At 39.0% G+C, this 22,809-nt stretch overlaps 1 protein-coding gene across 1 annotated transcript in view; it reads left to right on the top strand.

Annotated features, from left to right (window-relative positions):
* Positions 1-22,809, top strand: part of COL21A1 (collagen type XXI alpha 1 chain) — a 313,124-nt gene that overhangs the window by 215,077 nt on the left and 75,238 nt on the right. The window contains exons 19-21 of the mRNA XM_075598156.1: positions 11,899-11,952; positions 12,290-12,343; positions 12,921-12,992. Coding sequence (XP_075454271.1) covers positions 11,899-11,952; positions 12,290-12,343; positions 12,921-12,992 — 180 coding nt within the window. The remainder of the gene's footprint in view (positions 1-11,898; positions 11,953-12,289; positions 12,344-12,920; positions 12,993-22,809) is intronic.

Consider the following 22,809-nt stretch of genomic DNA (forward strand, 5'->3'; position numbering starts at 1 on the left):
TTTTAAAAAAAATTTTTTATTTAATTAACTGGCGCCCGGCCGCGCAGGGGACCCGGGATGCCAGCATCCTTTTTCCCCTGCTGTTGGCGGCCCTGGGGTTAGTACACTAAAGTAATAAAGGGGTTAAACTCTCCCTCTAACCCTCCACCCCCCCAGGGAAATATAACCACACACCACAGAGCAACTACCCCCTCACCCTCCCTCTCTACCACCAACACCACACAATGGAATGGGCAATAGCCCAATTAGCCATACAGTATATAGCCAGTAGCGTGTTTGCTCATTCAAATATATAATACTGCACAGTGCAATACAATAAAATACCAAAAGCAATACTATAGAAAAAACTTAGCCATGTAATCCATTGTTTGTCACTGTGGTTATATATGTCCTCAATGGGAGCACAGATAGTCAGATTGAAAACCAATAGGCACCCTACTACCCTCCCCTTCTATCTCCAACAAGCCTCACTACATAGTAATGGGCAAAAGCCCTATTAGCCAGATCTAGCTAATAGCGCTTTTGCCCATTCAAAAACAATAAACAGCCAGCCAGCCACCCTATAGTAAATAGGAGTAGTACTTACTCCTGCCATAATGAAGGTCGTCCTTGTCTTTGTCTTCATTGGCGCCAACATTGAAATAAAAACACTAGCTTCTGGCCAGTAACCCCTTAATTACCTCAGTGGGTAGAAACCACTGTGGTAATTAAGGGGTTAACCCCCCCTCCCATACACACTCATGAGGCCTCCTCGGGTCAACTACCCCATCCCCCACCCCCTCTATCCCCATCATCACACACATATATGAGCAATAGCAGTATTAACCAAATATGGCTAATAGTGCTTTTTCCCATTTCTGACTGCAAAAATAAACACTATAAAATAAACATTACAATACAATAAAAACATACACTTGGCAACAAAATACATCGATTGTAACTGTTGTTACCAATGCCATTGGCAATCAATGGGAACTCTTGAGTTAATCAGTGTTTCTTACCCTTGCCAGGATGAAAGCTCATCCTCCTCGTTCCTCTGCGGTACCAATCAACTCTTGACCCATGAAGCAATGATCCTCAGCTTGAAATAAAGCATGATGCGCAGAAGTCCAGGATCCTCCGTTGCTTGAAGAGACGTCACCGGTGAGTAGATCTTATATTCTTCTTTCTTCTATTCTTTCTTGAGCAGGTCCAGCAGATGTTTTGATGCCATCTTCTTCCTGGTAAATGAGACATGACATTCCTTTTATAAGAATTGGTTGTTCTTCCCTCCCTTTAAGGTGACTTCCCATCACCCAAATAATGGAAGGCATCACATGGTACATCCACCAATTGGATTGGTGGATGTACCATGTGATTCCATGAAGTTTGATAGAGAAGTCATTATCTGCCAAACATGATGCCACAATTGGTGGATGTACCATATGTCTGTTAAATGTCACATCACAGGCCTTATATAAGGACTATAATGTATAATTTCACAGGAAGTAGATGGCGTCTCAATATCTGCTTGACCTGTTCAAGAAAGAAGAGAAGAAAAAAGAAGAAAAAAGAAGAGAAAGCTCTACTCACTGATAACTTCTCTTCAAGCAACAGAAGATTGTGTTTTTCTGCGCATCATGCTGTACTTCAAGCTGAGAATATGGCTTTGTAGGTCAAGAGTTGAGTGGTGCCACAGTTGGATGAGGAGGATGACCCCTTATCCTGGCAAGGGTAAGAAACACTTTGACTACAGAGTGCTCATTGATTGTCAATATGGCTATCTGTGCCCCTGTTTAGGGCATAGGTAGCTACAGTGACAATCAATGGATTTATTGCCTAGTGTTTGTTTTCATTTTATTGCAATATGTATTTCTTTTTTTATGTGTATATTGCATTTTTGGCCTCCCAAGAGAATAGAGGGGGGGGGGGGGGCTAACCCCTTATTTACCATAGCAGTTACTACCCACTAAGGATATTAAAGGGTTACTGGCCATTAGCTAGTGTGTTTATTTAAATGTTGGTGCCAATGAAGATATGGATACGGAGGAAGATGGCCTTCATACTGGCAGGGTTAAGTACAACTTTTATTTACTGTCGGATTTCTTGCTATTGATTGCATTTGAATGGACGAAAGTGCTATTAGCCAGATTTACCTGTTAATAATTATTACCTACTGTATGTATGTTGGTCAGTGATGTTGCTTGCAAGGACATTCCTCTTAATGTTCTTGCATATATCCCTTGTGGTCTCATTGCTTTGTCCAGTTTTTGTTTTGAAAGTTCTATCAGAACTTTTTCCTAAAATAACTGTTGTCCATTTCGATCCACTTTATTTTTCTTTATATTATTCTGGGGTTCCTTGCCTTTCCTTGCTGTTGTAAAGTAGCATGAGCTGTCTATAGTATACTATACAAAGGTCTTAATTTGATCTGACATCCCTGTTACAAATACGGATTTGTGTACTACATATGAAAGCCTTTAATGAAGACACTGACTAGAAATAAATACCTACAGTATATCTTTAAATATTAGAATAGAAAACTTCTTTAGCTGCTCTTGCTATTGTTGGATGAAAAAGTAGATGGAAATAGCAATAAGAAAAACTACATTAACTCCAGATGCAGAAAGAAATTGGGAATTCCCTTTTGGAAAGTATGACTTTGGAAGGAGTTTTGTCTATTCCAAATTATTCTTGGAAGTAACATTTCATAAAAATAAACAGATACTTTAATAGACATATTTTGTTTAACTATTTACAAACAAAACACCTTAAAATGTATATAAATAGCATGTCCCTAGAACATATGTAGTATGTTGCCACAACTAGCTATAAAAATGTTACACTTTAAAAAACAAGATATTGGCTTGAACATTGCTATTTGTCTAAATAGACTTATACATGTATTTCCATAATATCGCAATTGCATTACATGGATTCTGAACTCTCCCTTTTGGTTCTCCCAAGTATTTCAGAATTAATTTCAATATTGCATGAATTACAAATCTGATTCCCAAATGCTTTTATTATTCTCTCTGGGGTTACCAGACGGATACTGCTAGTACAGTATAAGTAGCACAAAAGCCAAGGTGCAGTCATTGTATAATGTTTTCCAGACTATTGTAACTCAATCTGTAATTCAATCAGATTCTTTTAACCAGACTTCTGGGATTTGCAGCCGTGTATTGTACAGCACTGGACATCACTTGTACAATAAGGCTAGTAGAGCTCTGCATTACATTGCTCTACAGTTTTTATTGTACAGCAACGTAATGCAGAGCTCTACTAGCCTTTTTGATTTGGGGGAAAACTCAAGTTTATTGCAGGTTGTAAGATTTTCCAACATACCAATTGACAGAAAGTATAGAAAAGATACTGCATGCGTATATATATCTTCACAAAGCAATATACTACTACATTTATTTTCGTATTAAAAGAGATAAAGGAGAATATGCCTGTGAGGTCTGATTCTCTTCTAACATACAGTACCAACATGTGACTTCGTAACTTGAGATCAATCAAAAAAATATGTTGCTGCTTGTTATTGTCAAGAACATTTTTAATGACTTCAGGCCATTTTCGACACCCTCTGTCCATATAGACTGTTCCATAGAATCTGTGATTTGGATGTGTAATACTCAACAACATTTAGTACAGTCTCCTGCAACTAAATATCCCGAATCCAAGTACAGTATTAACTGATTTGAGACTAGACAAGAAAAGGTAGCGCTAATCCAAAAGAGGAGGCCCGCAGCCTGTGATATAACTCTGACCCCCCAGGTCAGATATAGAACTGGAAAAAACGTTATATCTATGGCGCAGGGTCAAACACATATATGAAGAGATAATAAATGTAATATACAACCAGTGGGACGGTGCACTCCGCTGGAACTCTTCCAATGAAGATAGTGATCATGCAAGGGATACAAAAACAAACAGTGTAATACGGTAACTAACAGAACACTGCCTATTTTTACTGAGTGTCTGGTATGCGGGCATTTCTACTGTGGCTGAGGTGCAGACGTTACCTTTCCATTTTTAATGTTGTTTTATTAAATGTGTTTTTTAATCATCAGTCCTTTGTCTCAGCACATGTCTGTTTAGCAGTGCTTAGTGTTCTGTTAGTTACCGTATTACACTATGTTTGTTTTTGTTTCCCTTGCATGATCACTGTCTTCATTGGAAGAGTTCCAGCGGAGTGCACCGTCCCACTGGTTGTATATTACATTTATTATCTCTTCATATATGTGTTTGACCCTGCGCCATAGATATAACGTTTTTTCCATTAACTGATTTGAACACTAAATTCCTTAGTATAGTGTATATTTCATTTTTATACACTATTCGGACAAGGCACCTACAGTATTGAAGGATTTATTTTTAAAAAAAATTAAAAAGATACATTTGAAGTCTCAACTCTACTTGTTGCAGCTGAAAGCCTCAATTATCTCAAAAACTGCAGAGCTGCAAAGTTATCCAGTGACGTCACGCACATGAAAAACAAATTAAACAAAACCATGAAGAGTGCACATACCAAGCGCGACATAAACGGCACTATGTACTGCAGAGCGTTTGTCTTTTGAGTAGATTTGAGATTTTGTTTTTTTCACACTAAGGCCACATCACGTGATTTGCATGGTCAATCACAGTGCATCTTCAACAAACCAGGAAGTGAAGAACTGTGCATGTCTCCCTGCAGTAGCGCTACAAATCTCTTCTGCATGTGCACTTGTGGCATGGCTACGATGACATCACCAGATCGCTTTGCAGCTCTGCAGTTTTTGGTATAATTGGGGCCTAAGGCCAAGATACACACAATGGATAGAGTTATACTGTCTATCATGCGTTTTAGAGTAAAAAAAAATATTGCGCATTACAAACATACTCTGGGGCCTATTCTATTAGCTTTGATAACTTTGCTGCTATCTCGAACGATGTGGCTTGTTCCCACCAAATGGTTTGTCATTTGTGTTATGACGGTATTAAGGAAGAATCTGAAACCATTTCAAACCGCGAGATAGGAAAATGGCAATACCGCTCAGCGTAGCAGCAATGTGATCTCAGCTTTTTTCTAAGTTCTCCTCCTGTTATCTTCTCGCAATCTGAGCTGCACAGAGAGAGCTGCCTCTACCTGCACAGCTGTCACAAGTGATCGCACTGTTTTTATTTAAATTGAATGCTAGTGTGCGGGAGCAGGGGTGTCCGTAGCTGAATTAACAACAGCTGTGGAGTGAAGGCATATTTATTGCCAACGCTTAGCAGCTGGAAGCTCATTTTGGAGTGCACTCCTTGGCAATTAAAACTTAACATTTAATTAATGAATATAATAAAATAAGTTCGTAACATAAAGTGGATTAAATTAACTACATATAATGTACTGAGGCGAGAGGGAATGGAGAGATGATAGATGGCCAAGGTATATAGTAAAGTGTGCTTGTGCCTAAATAAGTTAGCAAAAGCAATGGATACCAAATTGGCCTTGATAAGGGAGTGGGTTACTCTGCTGTGAGAGCTCATAGGTGCTTGCCCTGTATAAGTGTATTGTGCGTCATGTGGCGTAGCATACCGATCAAACCAACCTGTATTGATATAATAGCCCAAAACAGTGTTCAGCTAATAAATATAATATTTAGGCTAGTAGATAATTATTGTCACTGTATGTGCAACTCAATAACAGGTTGGTGGTACGTGGATTGATTCTGCGCCCAATGACATTTAACAAACACTACACACAGATGGTATATAAGGAAAGCTACTAGTTATAAAAAACCAGGATAAGCTGATACTAAGCACTCTGCTAATTGTTAAAGCAGTAAACAAATTATTACTGTGGTCTATAGACATGCCGTCCAAATATAATCAATACTGCGAGTACTTGTCCCCAGCAAAATCACTGCACACATAAAGCCATTTTAACAATTCACAAAACAATTCACAAGTGAATGAGTGGCTCTGTATAGCAGATGCTGACAGGCTAGCTGTGCTGGTGTTAAATGTCACGTGAATCGCAACAATTTGCAACTAGATATCTGATAACGACAAGGCAAGATGACACAATAGCTGACAGTACAGAGACAGGCTAAGACTTAAACCACTGAGTGAATAGAGCCTGCTATAACCTGGATGCGATCGCGTATAAAGTTGAGCAACAGCAGAGAACATAGACACAATGTAACGATACTACCAGTCTCTCTCAGTTCCCTCACGCTGACGTCACCACGCCAAAACGCCCTACTCGTTTCCCTCCTTGACGGAGATTCTTCAGGGGCGAGTGTCCGTAGCTGAACTGCATTAATTTCAGGCCCAGGAACCCCCTGCTTCCCTGAGATACAGGCCCCAGTATGGGGTGCCGGTATCTCCAGTGCATTTAAATGTCTTAGTGACGCAGAAGATTTAAACATTGCAGAGGGCTACGGCACACCATAACAAGGCCTGTAACTCAGGAAGCAGGGGGTCCCAGACTTGAAATCAATGTGGTTCAGCTCTGGAGACCCCTACTCCTGCAAACGAGTATACAAATTTAAATAAAAACATCTTTATTACTTTAGCGGCTAGCCGTTAAGGCAATGAACGGGTTACACATGAGTACCCTGATTATTGGGGGAAGAGGGGTTGGATGAAAGGGATAGGTTCCCCAGGGTGAATGGTAAGGCCTGCCAGGAAGTTTGCGAGAGGAGTTAGCCACTTCACTATAATAGTGGTGGTAACTGCTATGGTAATGAAGGGGTTAACAACTCCCGCTAACCACCGGAGAGGCTTAACATCCACCCTTGGGGAAACTATCCCCTTCAGCCAATCCCTCAATCCCCAAGTAACTTTAAAAACACAACAACCCTACTACCCACCTCCTATACCCCCCACTACCCCCCCTCAACACATCACATTACTCTTATCCAGATCTGGATAATAACTCATTTGCCAATTCCAAATAAAACATTATCCAGCCAGCATAAAGTAATTAAAAGTTCTACTTACCCCTGCCAGGATGAAGGCACTTCTCATCACTATCCTCCACGTCCATGTCCTCCATAAGTAGCAACAGTACAATAAAAATACAAACTAATGGCCACTAACCCCTTAATCACCTTAGCAGTTAGTAACCACTAAGGCGTTAACCCCCCTCCTCCACTACCCATCCAGAAGGCCTAACCACCCTCCCCTGAGCAACTACCCCCACCCTCTACCCATTGATTGGCACAGTGGTACAGCATGCCCATATAATATGTGCATGATTAGCCACAATGGCAGTCAATATGTAACCTAAATAAGAATAGCACTAAAAAGACACATCAATTAAAAAGACCAAGCACCTAAACAACACAACAATTAAATAAACAAGCACCTAAAAAACACAACTACACAATATACAATCTACACTCTTTGATAAAGGACTGTTGCACGTAACGCGTCAGAGTGGTGCTTACCTGCTATACCATGTGTGTATTGATTCAATAAATTATTTTTATTTTTGATCTCGAAGCCCCCAACTTTTTGCTATATTTTTCTGCTTGCTGTGCTCCATTGCCTACACTCCTGGAACTCCTATGTTATTATCATCGTGAGGCATGCCTTGGAATTGGAAGGATACTACAATCGTGAGTTATTCTATCATAATTGTCTGTCGCATGTGGTACACTGGCTTGTGTGCTAGGCTCTAGTGATTGTTTATATATAGTCCACGGATCTTTGCAGTAGTAATATACCATCTCCATTGATCCACAGGACCTTTATTCACAGTACCCAACATTTGAGCCATACAGTATTATTCTTGTGACAGTATACAGTCCCCTAGGGATTCATTGCAATTATATTTCATGCAGACATATGCTTATTAGCCTTTATATTGGCACAACTTCATTTGAGATTTTGATGCACTGGATATTGGACTTTGTTCTAATTATACTCACCTAAACAACACAACAATTAAATAAACCAAGCACCTAAACAACACATAAAAGAAATAAAAACAAGCCCTACAGATAAATAACAATGAACTAAAAACAAGAAACAAAAATACAAAACATAACAAATTAAAAACAAGCATTTGCCAAAAATGCATTGCCTGTCACTGTATTTATCTATAGCCCGAAATAGGCATAGATAAACACATTGGCAGTCAATGGGTAACTTAAAAACTAGGATCCAAAAAACACAATTAAATAAACCAAGAATAAAAAACACACAATTAAAAAAACAAGCATAAAAAACAAAATTAAACAGGCTTATAATGCTTTGGCCGAAGGGTTTTTTCAAGAGAATATATACGTATTTCACTGTGTACTTTGTCACGTTGGATGTAGCATTGGGCTTTCCTGTCTTTTGTTGTGTACATTTGGCCGCACTCAGTAGCACTCCTTTTGACACTAACATATACTGTGTATATGCAAAGCCAGCAGTACAACCAACTTCACACTGATGATACCCATTAAGGCTGAAACATGTCTGTGAATGGTTTCTCTGGCTTTGCATCTGATTCCCATGCTGTGCTTTAAAGCTGTGTTAACAGCAAGCATTAGCTTATATGGGCTCCATGTAACAATGGTTTTTCAGACAAAAGGTGACACGTGTGCGCATTTGCATGTCATTTCCCAGAATCCCTTGCTGCAGTGGAAGCACTGAGGATAATGGTGATAGGCAGGGTTTCAGACCTGCGTAAGACATGTGAATGTGCTCATAAGTGATCTTTTTATTTGCTATATGCAATACGGTGGAGGTTTCTTGTTGCCTTTTTCACCCACCATAACTTAAAAGGTGAGTGTGTGTGTGTGTATTAAAATTATATATATAGTAGTGGGTTTGGGGTTTTCTTGAGCGTGCTGGGATTTTGTGTGTTTATTAACCTTAATTTTCAGCTGTTATCAGTTTTTTGGAGGTTAGTGGTCCCTCCCCCCAGGGTTTATGCTCACCCCTCCCCACTTTCTAAGTTAGCAGGTCTTTTTCATCTTCCTGAGTTTTGACAGACCCGATGTGATAATTCTCCCTCCAAATAGAGGTAAATGAGAATTGTATCATGTTGTGATAGGACCTGCTCACTTGTCATGCCTTCATGTGTTTAGCAGGCTTATAACACTTTGGCCAAAGGGTTTAACTAAATTATCCTTTTTTCAAGATAATATATAAGTATTTTACTGCGTATTTTTGTCACATTGAATGTAGCATTGGGCTTTCCTGTCTTTTGTTGTTTAGATGCTTGTTTTGTTTAATTGTTGTATCTTTTTGGTGCTATATTTTTTTTTTAGGTTGTCCATTGACTCCATAGTAGCTAATCATGCCCATATTATATGGGCATGATGTACCACTGTGCTAATCAATGGGTAGTGGGTGGAGGTAGTTGCCCCGGGGAGGGTGGTTAGGTGGGTAGTGGGGATGAGGGTTAACTTCTTAATTACTATAGCAGTTACTAACCGCTAATGTGATTAAGGTGTTAGTGGCCATTTGTTGGTATTTGTATTGTACTATTGCTGCCCTCGAAGGACATGGACACGAAGGACGGTGATGAGGACGGCCTTCATCCTGGCAGGGGTAAGTAGAACTTTTATTTACTTTATACTGGCTGTATAATGTTTTATTTTTAATGGGCAAGTGAGCTATTATTCAGATCTGAATAATAGTAATTTTGCACATCACTGTGCTGTACCATAACAGCTAAGTCAATGTTATGTACATATGTGTGTGTTAAACGCTAAGGTAATTAAGTTGCCTGTAAATGTATTTTTATTGAACAGGATTGAAGCCGGGGTTCTCCGGAGCTGGTATTAATGTATATCAGATCCGGAGACTCCCGGCTTCAATCCGATGCAGGAAAATTGCATTTTTTTTCCTAAGTACCACTCTCAAATCCAGGGTGGCGAGATGAGATTTGTGATATGCTCGCTATTTCAGAGCCCTGATAAGATTCTCAAGGCTACTAGAATAGTGTTATCTTATCGAAATGGCACTATATTTATTTTTAAAGCTCTCACTGTGTATGTTTGGCCAGGGGTGTGAATGCTCGGGAAAATGCACTTCCCGTATGAGGTTGGCAGGTTATCGAAGCTTTCTGAATAGCAAATATGCCAAACCGTACAGGAAGTGCCAAAAAACCTTGATGAAGTGGTTTTCAAACCTTCTAGAATAGGCCCCTCTGTATCTTAACAGAGCCTGGGAAGGAGTGGCTCAGTGAGCAAAGGCATTGAATATAGCAAATTTGGTCCGGACTGCTCACCCTTTATCTTATCCTGAATTGATAGTCTATTAAGACACAAGGTACATGGAGAGAAAGTATATATTGTATACTGTACAACTGTCACTCCATAGAAGGAGAGTAGGCAGAGACTAAAGCCCGCAATTGTGTACAGTACACTCGTGTGTCTGTGTAGTGTGTGTGTGTGTTTGTGTGTGTTATTATGATGCTAAGGACTAGTAAACTGATACTGCATCCAGCAGTGAGTAGTGTAATGATGTAGATAGTAGTTATCACAAGGCGTCCCACACAAAATAGTAATATGATACCAGAATAGAGGTCTGATGCCTAGAATAAAGTTCTTTAATTATTAATAGTCTATGAAATGAATATACTGTATAAAATAATGGGGACACAGAACAGTGCATACACATAGGGAAAATAAGGGCTCACCGGTAATGTATAAGTATTCAGGTCTAGAGCGCTAGTGCTAAGGCACAGTAGTCATTGTAAGGAAATGGCATCTCTTAGTGCAGAGGGGCCATGTGTATTACCACACACTGACCTTTTTACCAGATCACTATCGTAATGATGTGGTGCGCTAAGAGATGTAATTTACTTTCAATGACTACTGTTCCTTAACACTAGCACTCTAGATTGGAATAGCTATACAGTACCATTATTTTCCCTATATGTATGCACTGTCCTGTGTACTCATTATTTTATACATTCAGTCCATAGGAATGTAATAAATTATGTAGATTGCCTTACTGTACATGGTGCTCTATATTATGATGGGGAGGCAGTATGGCCATATTTGGACATCTACTGTAGTGCCGACGAGTATTCTAAAACAAATCTGGGGCAATCACCAACAAGACCCAGTTACATGCTGGATACATGCTGCCACAATTTAGTGACATTTCTGCAGACAGACTAATGGCCCATTGGATTAACAGCGGGGGTCCCTGGCAGTTCCATTCAAACTGAATGGGACTGCCAGGGACCCCTGTTGTGTTAATCCGATGGGCCATTAGTCTCTGCAGAAATGTCACTGAAATGTTTGCAGCACGTACCCAGCATGTACCTGGATCTTGTTGGTGATAGTCCCAGATTTTCCAGGGCAAGTTTAAAGCAAGTTTTAGAATACTCGTCGGCGCACCTCTGCATCATCAAGGGGGCTGGACAGTGTTGTTTCCTGTCCATCCCCATTTGTGATGTAGATGACCAAATATGACCATATAGCTCCCCCTCATGACGTAGAACCCCATATGAGGACATCTACAGTACATCATCCAAAGGGAAGGAATTACAGCCCTGCATCTTACCAGCGCTGTGGATACATGGATCCAGGCAGAGAGACAGAGACATGGCTGCAGATGGATAGCTGCATAGCTGTTCTCAATCTGGACATGGACTCCTGCAGCGTTCATCCTTCCTGGCCACAAACCCAAATTGATGAATTATTAACTGTGCATAACCTTACTTTTTGCTTTATTGAATAGAGGCTTTAGTTTATTGGAAAGAGATCTATCAAATGTAGCAGCCAATATTGCAGCGGGTTCAGTGGCACAAAATCCTTTCCCCCTTCTTGCTTGAGCTTATTACATACAATTGCAACTTTTCCCACTTGCGTGTTTTGGATGTCCTACTGCAATTCGACAACAGAAGTAATACTATCTGCTATTTTTCTCAATATGCACAAATTTGTATTGTATGCCTTCATTCATTTCAACAATATTTTCTTAACCTTGTAGGGAACAATGGGACCAGAAGGTTTATCTGGTCCACCGGGAACATCAGGGTCTAAGGTAAGTCAATCTAAATATGTAATATTTTTCACATGTTCATTGAAGACATACATTTGTATATGTTGATGTTTTTAAGAAGATAGTGGTCATATGTACTAATCAGTGCTATTTCATAACAAACCTTCCAATAGCGGAAAACACCTTACAGCTCATTTACTTGAGTGGGCCTTAAGATTTCTTCTCACATCAGAAGGTGTGTTGTAGAATGACTATACTTTTTAAATATGAGCCAACAGATTTTATTCAAATTCCCCAATAGATTTTTGCCATTTGGATCTTTTCATATAAAGCATAAAATTGACTGGTGTCAAGTAAAACCCAACTTATTTCTTAATAGGGCAATAAAGGTGACCCTGGAATACCAGCAAAAGCAGGTTCTACAGGAATCAAGGTATGTCCATTATTACCATACTTTTGCACTGTTTGTATCCTTCAATTAGTAATATTACAAGTCAATACATCACCAGTTTTCCCTCAAAAGTTATATTTTCTATAAAGTCATGATTGTTTCAGAAATAAAAAAAGGAAATTGGATAATGAGAAACTGCGACAACATGAAAATAAATTGTAAGCTAAAAGAAACATTAAAAAAAACCCGTAGATCCCATGTAGAATTTAAAAATGGAATCTGTATTGCAATAAATGTTTTGTGGTGTGGTTTTTAATTGTTCCAACTAATTCCCACTTTACGTCTACAGTTTATATACTTATACATGTACAGTATAGAGTAATTTGTTCAGGTCCGTTGCCGTTGTGTGGAAAAGGTGTAGGAATTAAAGCATAAAACTGTTTTATCAAGTCACATTCACTGACATATTGGTAACTACAATTTTCAAGATCTGTGTCCTTCCTCCATCTCCTTGAAAAATGCTGTAATACCAACATGACTGTGCTTTCCTTTATCTTCGATTGCCACTGCTAACATTGCCTATTTATCAAGTGCTATTAATATATCATATATCTGTCAGGGAGAAAGGGGTGAACCAGGCCCTCTAGGTCAACAAGGATATACAGGCTTACCTGGACTGCTAGGTGCAACGGTAAAGTATTTAATTTGTATACTATTTATTTCACTTCTTACAATTCCTAATTGACACATAATACATGTGGATAAAACTTAGTATTGCTGTGTTCCTTCATTGATTATAATAACTGTAACCATACAGCTAATGTTACCTTTGTCTCATACTACCGCACTGCTTGGAAGACATTACCATGGAGCAAAGAATAGCAGATCTGCAGTCTTTTTTTGTTTGAATTGTTTATTTCACCATCCTCTCATCATATTTCATCATGTTACTAGTATTAGCAGCTCAGTTAATTTTGTATTCCTTCGTTGGATAGCTCCATCATTCCAAAATTCCAAAGTTGATTTGTTTTCTATAAAAGTACACTCGTGCTAAAACAGCAATACCATAGCTTTAAATGGCAACGTTTTAAAGCTTACATAGTGACCCATTGCAATATCAGTATACTGTATCACATAGATAGATAGATAGATAGATAGATAGATAGATAGATAGATAGATAGAAAAATAGATAGATAGATAGAAAAATAGATAGATAGATAGATAGATAGATAGATAGATAGATAGATAGATAGATTGATAGATAGATAGATAGATAGATAGATAGATAGATAGAGTACTATAAGGTCTGTAAATATTCAGCATTTGCAAATATCTCTGACTTTACCAGTTAATGACTAGATATGCGTAACTGTAATCAAATGTAATCTGTCATCGAATTGTAACAACAGCTATGTTATGCATCACTTGCTTGAAAAAGCACCTTGAAAGCAAGTTTAGCCCATACTAAATGATTTGTTATAATTAACAAAAATACCAGTAACCATGGTCACACTGATGAGACCCAAAAGGTTAAAACATCTGTCTGTGAGTATATTTATTGGTCATGCACTTATTTGATCCAAGCTGTGCTGAACAGACAGTGTAATACGGCAAGCATAAGCTAATAGGGATCCATGTTAAAATGAATAAGAAGCAAAAAGTGGCACACGGTGAGTGCTCATTTGTATGTCATTACCTAAAATCCCTAGCTACAGTGGAAGCATTGTATGCTAAGAGATAATGGGGCAAGGCAGCTTTGCAGATCTGTCTGAGACGTGAATGTCTATGGTGGAGGGGTTTTGTCATGATTTTTACTCACCATAACTTCCTATTAACCTGGTTATTATAATTAGAAATGTGTGAATGTCTTCATGTGCATCACAAAATGTTTTGTAAACAGCCACATTGCTTAAAATTTCAACAATATGCCCTGAACTTAACTTCTTTTTGCAAAACTAACTATATAAAGGGTCACGTGACCCTAAACATTGACTTTAATCCTTGACAATTTTTTATTTGCAAAGCTTGTAGATTTGTCAAAAATGTTTAGCTGTGAAATATGACAATGTTAGCTTGGTTCAAGAAAGTTAGTGAAAATGTTGCACATCTCTACTTGTAAAGAAAGGCATTACAGTACTATGAATTTGAAGCTACGATTAATGAAACTATGATACACATGAAAACGATCAATCACGTGAATCATACATAGTATTAGTGAGATCTCGTGTATAAATCAACCCCCATATATGAATAGAATGCATAGGTAAATATGTACAGGGTATGTCTAGTATAGAGATGTGCATACCTTTGACATACAAATGTACTTTTCAACTCCTGACCTTACACCTGCTGTACAGACCAAAGTTTCTGAATGTTTCTCCGCTATATCATCCTGGATGGCCCTCCACTGACTCAAATTTAACATGTCAAATACGGAATTCCTCATATTTCTTCCCAAGCCTGGCCCTATTGCCCCTTCTTCATTACTGTCGGCAGTACTATCATACACCCAGTATCACAAGCATGCTGCCTAGGGGTCACATTCTCCTCTCACATTCACAAAGTAGCTAGAACCTTCATTATTTTCCTCTATAATATTGCAAAGATACGTTCTTTCCTCTGTGTTCTACTGCTAAAGCTCTAACACAGGCCCACATATCTCCTGTCTCGACTATTGTATCCTTCTGCTGTCCGGCCTTCCTGCTTCTCACCTGTCTCCCCTATAATCTATCCTAAACACTGATGTTAGAATTACTTTACTCTCCTAAATCTGTCTCAGCTTCTCTTCTGCTGAAATCCCTCTTTTGGCTTCCTATCAAATGCCGTATTACTGTACATAAAAAAATTCTTCTCACTTTTAAGGCTTTATACTCTTCTGCTCCTCGTTACATCTCAGCCCTAATTTATCACTATACACCATCTTGACTCCTGCCTCTCGGCTCTGGAATGCCCTTCCTCTCAATATGTGACTAGCACCCTCTCGCTCCACCTTTAGGACCTTTCTTAAAACAAACCTCTTTAATTAAGCATATGTGTAGCTCCGTGGCAGATACTATAAACCTCATGCATTGAACTTTACCCCTTCCAGACGCACTTACTAGTACACCCTGCTACTGTCTCTGTATGTTCTTCCTACTTATCTCGTAGATTGTAAGCTCTTCTGGACAGGGAGTCCTTTTTCCTAATGTTACTTTTGTGTCTCAAGCACTTATTACCATTATATGTTATATTATTTTGTCACATGTATTACTACTGTAAAGTCCTATGTACATTGATAACACAATATACTGTAAATAAAAAAATATACATTTATTTATCAAATGTTTTACCAGGAAGTAATACATTGAAAGTTACCTCTCATTTTCTAGACCAGATTAAAATGTGAGACAGCCTTAGTTTTGAAAGAACTTAGACTGGTGGCGGCTGTGAGAGTCTCCGGTAGATTTTTCCAATTTTGGGATACAGGGTAAGAGGAGGAGCAGCTGGATACTTTGCTGAACCTTGGGACAATGAACAGTCTTTTGAAGTCAGATCTCAGATAAGTGCTGCATGTGGTAGGAGCTTGTTCAAATAGATGGGTAGCGTGCCCAAAAAGTATTTGAAGGCAAGACAGGAGAGATGAACTTTGCGCCTAGACTCGTGATGACCAATCTAGTTCTTTGAGCATTTCGCAGTGATGTGTGTTGTAGTTGTATTGGAGAACAAAATGGCATATTGAATTGTAGAGGGTATAAAGTTTGCTAAGGTGGGTTTGGGGTGCCATGCCGTATACTATGTCCCCATAGTCGATCATTGGCATTAGCATCTGCTTTGTAATACGCTTACGAACCAGCAAACTTAGGTAGGATTTGTTCCTATAAAGTATACCTAGTTTGGCATAGGTTTTGGATGTCAGGGTATCAATGTGCCTCCCAAATGTTAAATGGAAGTCAAATATATGCCCATGTATTGGTATTAGCGTTTGTTCTGATCTGGAGCTCAGTCATTGCAAGCTTTTAAAATTTAGCCTTGGTCCCAGATACCATTGTTACAGTCTTGTCAGTGTTTAAAAACAGTTTGTTTTGGGAAATCCAATTTTCAAGTCTCAAAAAGTAAGATTGAAGTATGTGTTCAAGGTCGGAGAGGTTAGGGCTGTTTGAATATAAGATTGGGTCATCTGCATACATGTGTATTGAAGCACCCTTACAAGCTGTAGGATGATAATTGATAAACACAGAGAAGAGTAGGAGCCCCAGAACAGAGCCTTGCGGGCCACCATAGGTGTTATCCAAGGGGTTGGAGTTAGAGCCAGAGAGATAGACCCATGTTGGGACCTACCTGATAGGGAAGAATGAAACCAGGTTAAAGCATGGGTCCCTATTCCAGAGCACTTGGGTTTATTAAGCAAGATAACATGATCAACAGTATCAAAAGCCTTTGATACAATGAATATTGCACCAGTGAATTGTCCCAGTTCCATTCCACATTGGATCTCATTGCAAACTTTTAGCAGTTTAGTTCCCGTGGAGTGTTTGGGGTGAAAGCCAGATTGCAATTGGCTAGCCAAATTTGTCTTGGTATAGTAATCACTTAATTGGGAGTGGACACATTTTTTCATGACTTTGAACATTGTGAGCAGTGTTAGGAGTGGGTGGGGCTAAAGGGATACTCTCAGAATGAGGTTCATGTTTGCGATTTGGGTTTTGTTTCGCTAATACATTTGTAATAGCCAGTAGTTGCATACAGGCATACCCCGCATTAACATACGCAATGGGACCGGAGCATGTATGTAAAGCGAAAATGTACTTAAAGTGAAGCACTACCTTTTCCCACTTATCGATGCATGTACTGTACTGCAATCGTCATATACAGGCATAACTGATGTAAATAACGCATTTGTAACAGGCTCTATAGTCTCCCCACTTGCGCACAGCTTCGGTACAGGTAGGGAGCCGGTATTGCTGTTCAGGACATGATGACAGGCGCATGCGTGAGCTGCCGTTTGCCTATTGGGCGATATGTACTTACTCGCGAGTGTACTTAAAGTGAGTGTACTTAAAGCGGGGTATGCCTGTACATGCAGGGTATGTTTAGTATAGAGATGTACAAACCTTTTTCTTGAAGTCATGAACCATACAAAATTGGCCATTTTTAGTTGCAAACAAAAACCCAGTTCAAAGTTAACCTGCCATGCAGTAAGTCAGTATGTATTGCAATTGTATTTAATATGCAGAGTTATATAATGTAATATTGCTACATTAGTTAAATGCTAAGACTGTATAGTGGTCACACACACCATGTTGAATTCACTGTCTAGTGATATTTAACTGAAAGCATTCTAATTTGATGACATTATTAGCCATTTGAGGTGAAAGATTTTGCTGGGAATCGAATTTGAGGGATTTTTTTTGTGTGAATGCATGTTGGATCGTTTTGCAATTCTCTAGTTTAGTGTGTTCGAGTACACGTTGGTTGCATTTGTGATGGATTATACAAAATTAGTGCTTAATCTCTCAGAAATAGATGTAGAAATCTGCTACTTAAATGATTATGATACTAATTGCCATAAATAAAACACAGGCTGTGCTATGGGGTCCTTATAATAATTACTGCGAAAAAAATCTGTTCAAAAAATTTACCTGAATAGGACCAATGTTTAAACAAAAATAATGTTCTGTGTGAAAAATTTGTCAGTTCATCACAATAAGTAACTCACGTGTCGTAGAGATTTAGACATACTGGTCATTGAATATCTCTTGTACTGTATGTATGTAAGAGTTTGTATTTCTCCAAAAACTGTGAATGATGATTATAAGACAATTGTTGGAAGGATATTTTAGGAAGAAAAGGAAACATGGCTAATTTATTCTGACACTAGAATACTGTACATTCTGAAAACGTTCTTACATAGGATAATGTGAGAATATTCTGTAGATTTAATTACAAGTGAAGTATTTTAAATTAACGGAGTGTGACTAATTTATTCTAACAAGCAGAATCTATGTATAGACAGAGAAGCCATATGGCTGTCTTGAGATGCCTGGGGAAAGGCCAGCAAGAGACAGATAGACAGTTGCTTTTGATAACTGATGATATGCTGAGGTAATAATTTCAGACAATGACAATGGAGGATAGGCAGCTCCTTGGTAGATATGACATCAGTTTTAAGATGTAGGATACATGTAGATGCCATATTTGGTCATAGTATTGGAAGAAGGAATTGCTGACTAAGGGATATGCTCTGGATAAAAACTGTAATGGCAGATTTAGTTATAGAAAGGACAAGTTAACACAGGAGAAAGGAGGGGTCAGGGTTAACATCACAATACCAAGATTAGACAGAAGTATTCTTCCCAAGAAAATAATACAATATTCAACCATGTCTGAAGATATTGTAACTTATTTGATGTCACCACCATTTTTGTACTATTTTTGTATGCATTTAACTTCACAATAAACTTTTCTTTTGTGTGCTAAAACCGGAATGCAGAGTTCTGTTATGCTATTGTCTGCTATGGAATAGACAAAGGACATTTAACAATGTGGGTATGTATGTATTGTTAAGTACTCAGTGAAAAGGTAGGTACAGTACATAGGGTGTAGCAATATCCTGGGTGTATATCTTTTCCCCTCACCTAGGCACTAATTAATGGACTGCAGTATAAAAGGCAGTACGGCCCTGTACTGCTGCTGTTCTGATCTGGGAGCCCACACGCTGACAGCCTCAGTGAGAGACTGCAGGGAGAACTGTATACAGGTACAGGATCTTGAGTGGGGAATGAGTTTAGTTCTCCCACTTATAGGGCCTCATGCAGTAAGCGTTGATAAGGTATTTTTCGGCATTTTATAGCCAAAATTGGGTTTGAGATTCAGTAAGCGCCGATAAGTGCTTGATTTCGGCAGGTTTCGGAGCCGATAATTTTGTTATGGCCAGTCGGCTGCCGATAAGCCTGTTTTCGCCACTGATCGCCACTTTTTTAAATCGGCTAGATTCAAGAAAAAAAATCAGCTTATCGGGGCTGATCGCGGCAATACGAAATTGAGATGTTATGGCCAATTTCTCCCGCCAACTAAAGTTGGCAGTTTGGAGGGGAGAACGATCGCTAAGGCTGCCGGAACGGCACTTAGAAAAAAAAAATCTTCTGTACATCAATGGAGTCTATGGAGCGGGGACGTATAACAGTATAGTACTGTTTACGTTTCATTGCTCACAATACAAACGTCATTTGCATTACAGTGTGGGGGCATTCCCTGCATTGTGTCACAGCTGACGTGTATTATTTGCATAACATTGTACTTTTACATGTTTTCAGCATTTGCGGGTCACATTACTCATCATGTGATTATGTGTAAAGGGAAAATTCTATACTCAACTCTTAAAGGAGAACCTCACATCATATCACACATTTTACTGAACTGAGCGACAATTATTTACATGATGTTACACATGTCACACATGTCACACATACACCGTATATTCATGTTCCTTTACATTACACAATGCTTGTAATGTGTGACGCATCTTTAAACGTTCATGTACATCTTTATTCTCATGTTTACATCTAGTTTTGGTCCTCCCTATTTTCATGACGTCACTTATTGGACGCTCAATCACATTGCATGTTTACATTATAACCGTTGCATTACAAGCACTTCAACCTAACTTATACACACATGTACAGTAATTCATCATTGTGACACCTTGTAAACTCATTCTATAGCAACTATCCTCATTACAGAAATGCATGCATATGCACATGACTATTCATTGTTGTCAACATGTGACAATAACATGGCTAATTACACATGTTACAGCAAACTTTTCCCACGTCAATCTCAGCCTTTTTGTCTAATTACATGACTGACTGTTGCGTTCAGAAGTGTTACATGCATTGCACATTCAACTATTTATTTTCAAGCAATCTTTGTACAAAGCTTCACGTCACATCATTGGCAAATATCATCATTCCCTGCAGAATACACACAACAAATACTTCTAAGAACAACTGCACACAGCTTGCCACAGAAGTACTTTATTATGTTAATGTAACACCTTGCATTTTACTATGTCACCTGACATCATCACATACCTATTTAAAGGACGCCCATTACCTGCTCATTCACAGCTACTCATTTCAAAATGTTGCGATTGTTTAGGAGACGGAGGAACATTCTTTTCTATGACATGCTTGCTGATCAAGAGAATGATATAGGGCAAGGGAGGGACAGACCGAGGGACAGGGACAGGGACAGGCACGCGGATACGACAGGGACAGGGAGAGGGACAGGCCAAGGGACAGGAGATCAGAGGAGAAGACAGAGGAGACAACTTGTGCCTCGTCCGCGTGTGTACAGGGAGAGAACCCTGTTAGATGGGATGAGTGAGGAGGAGATAGTAAGTCGCTATCGTTTGAGTTCAGCAGCAATCTTATCTCTTTATGAGGAGATAAGGGGAGATTTAGATTTTTTCACAGCCAGAGGTCGTGCAGTCCCTGGGCTTGTTAAAATGCTGTGCTCATTACATTATCTTGCTTCCGCGTCATACCAGACAACTGTGGGCATAGTGGGCGGGGTCTCGCAATCTACATTCTCGCGGGCCTTTACCCAGTTTCTCTATGCACTCAATAGACGCGCTAGGAATTATATTCATTTTCCTACAGAGGCGACAGAGTGGCTGGAAGTCAGGAATGGCTTTTATAATATAGCAGGGATACCATGTGTGCTGGGTGCAATCGATTGCACACATGTTGCTTTGATTGCACCTAGTCAGAGTGAGCATGTGTACCGCAATCGTAAGCACTACCATTCACTCAATGTACAGGTGGTATGTGATGCCACGATGAGGATAATGCATGTGGTACCCAAATTCCCTGGTTCCAGTCACGATTCCTCTATCCTGAGGAACTCTTCAGTCTTCCATGCGTTCGAAGAGGGACATTTTGAACATGGTTGGCTGCTGGGTGAGTACAGATTTAGATGTTCTAACACAAAACACATTTTTCTTTAGGAATGTTGGCATTGTAGAATTTGATCACTAATGTCAGCTTATGTGTGCTCCATTCATTATAGGTGACTCAGGATACGGAATTAGGCTGTGGCTCTTGACTCCGGTGCTAAACCCTCAAACTGAAGCAGAGGAGAGGTACAATGCAGCCCATATATCTACAAGATCTGTTATAGAGAGGACATTTGGCCTACTCAAGACCAGATTTAGGTGTCTGGACAGAACTGGTGGGGCTCTTCTATACAAGCCTCAAAAAGTGTCTGATATTATCCTTGCCTGTTGCATTTTGCACAATGTTGCACTCAGGCACAATGTACAATCAGACCTAGCTGAGCCTTTGGTAGACGAGCATCCCACCCATGTAGCTGCTGAAAATGAACAAACAGCCAGTGGTGGCCAGACACGCCAGAATCTCATCAATTCATTTTTTTCTTGTAAGTAAAAACAGATATGTTCCTAGTACTACTTTTATAGTTTAATTATGTTATATTAACAATAATGTTTTTTTATATAACCTTCTGTTAGGACACAGATGAATATGGGTTGCACACCTTTCTTTTCTCTGCTGTGTGCACAAAGGGATGTGGCACCGGTATGTTATTGTTGCACAGGTTATATAATCCCTCTTCCATTGTACATTAGTTGTGTGTATGTGAATACAACTGGGGTAACAAAGCAGTAATATTTTAGCATTGTGTTGTTCCTTATGCAAACACAATACCCATAGTATGCCCATAGTCATTCATTCTTCTAGTATGCTTACATACAATGTTATTGGTGCAGTGTAACATGTACATCCATATGATGTGTACACCAGGCTGCTTTACATGTTGAATGTCATTAAATATACATGGTGTTGCACATTTAACACCAAATACACACTTTGCTGTGTTGCTTACGGTACTGAAGATGGCATGTCAATGTTTGCAATTTACATATTGTTCCATTGCATTATAGGTATATCTCCAGTATGACTGATCATGGTATGTATATTTGCTGACATCATGGCATAAGATGTGCCTACCACAATATTTGTATAAGTATTTGAACTGAAAACCCAACATATTGGTTTAAAGAAAAATGTAACATACATGTACTTTCTGTATCATGTACATGCATTTAGCTACTATTGAGGTTTCATGTGCATTGTATTAGAAAATGATTACTCCCATTTCATCACATTTTATGTATGTTCCCTTATAAATTGCATTAATGTAATATAGAGGTGTTTGGAGAAAAGGGGATAACTGTACTTATTTGTTTACTTACGGGAGATCATTCATCACGGATGCAATTGACTGATCATAACACTCCATGCATGAATGCCTGTAATCACAACAATGCGTAGTACATCTTATATTTTGCAATGTAGGTGATTATTAATGTTAGAAATTAATAGGCAACATTAATTACAATTTGACACATGTTTATGTATAAGTCACACGTGTGTGGATGTGACCTACATGTAACAAGTGGCAAAGTGTAAACAAAACCACAATTTTGTCCCAAATGTTACTGTAATGT

Source organism: Ascaphus truei, chromosome 4 (genome assembly GCF_040206685.1).
Source record: "Ascaphus truei isolate aAscTru1 chromosome 4, aAscTru1.hap1, whole genome shotgun sequence".
Taxonomy (NCBI): domain Eukaryota; kingdom Metazoa; phylum Chordata; class Amphibia; order Anura; family Ascaphidae; genus Ascaphus; species Ascaphus truei.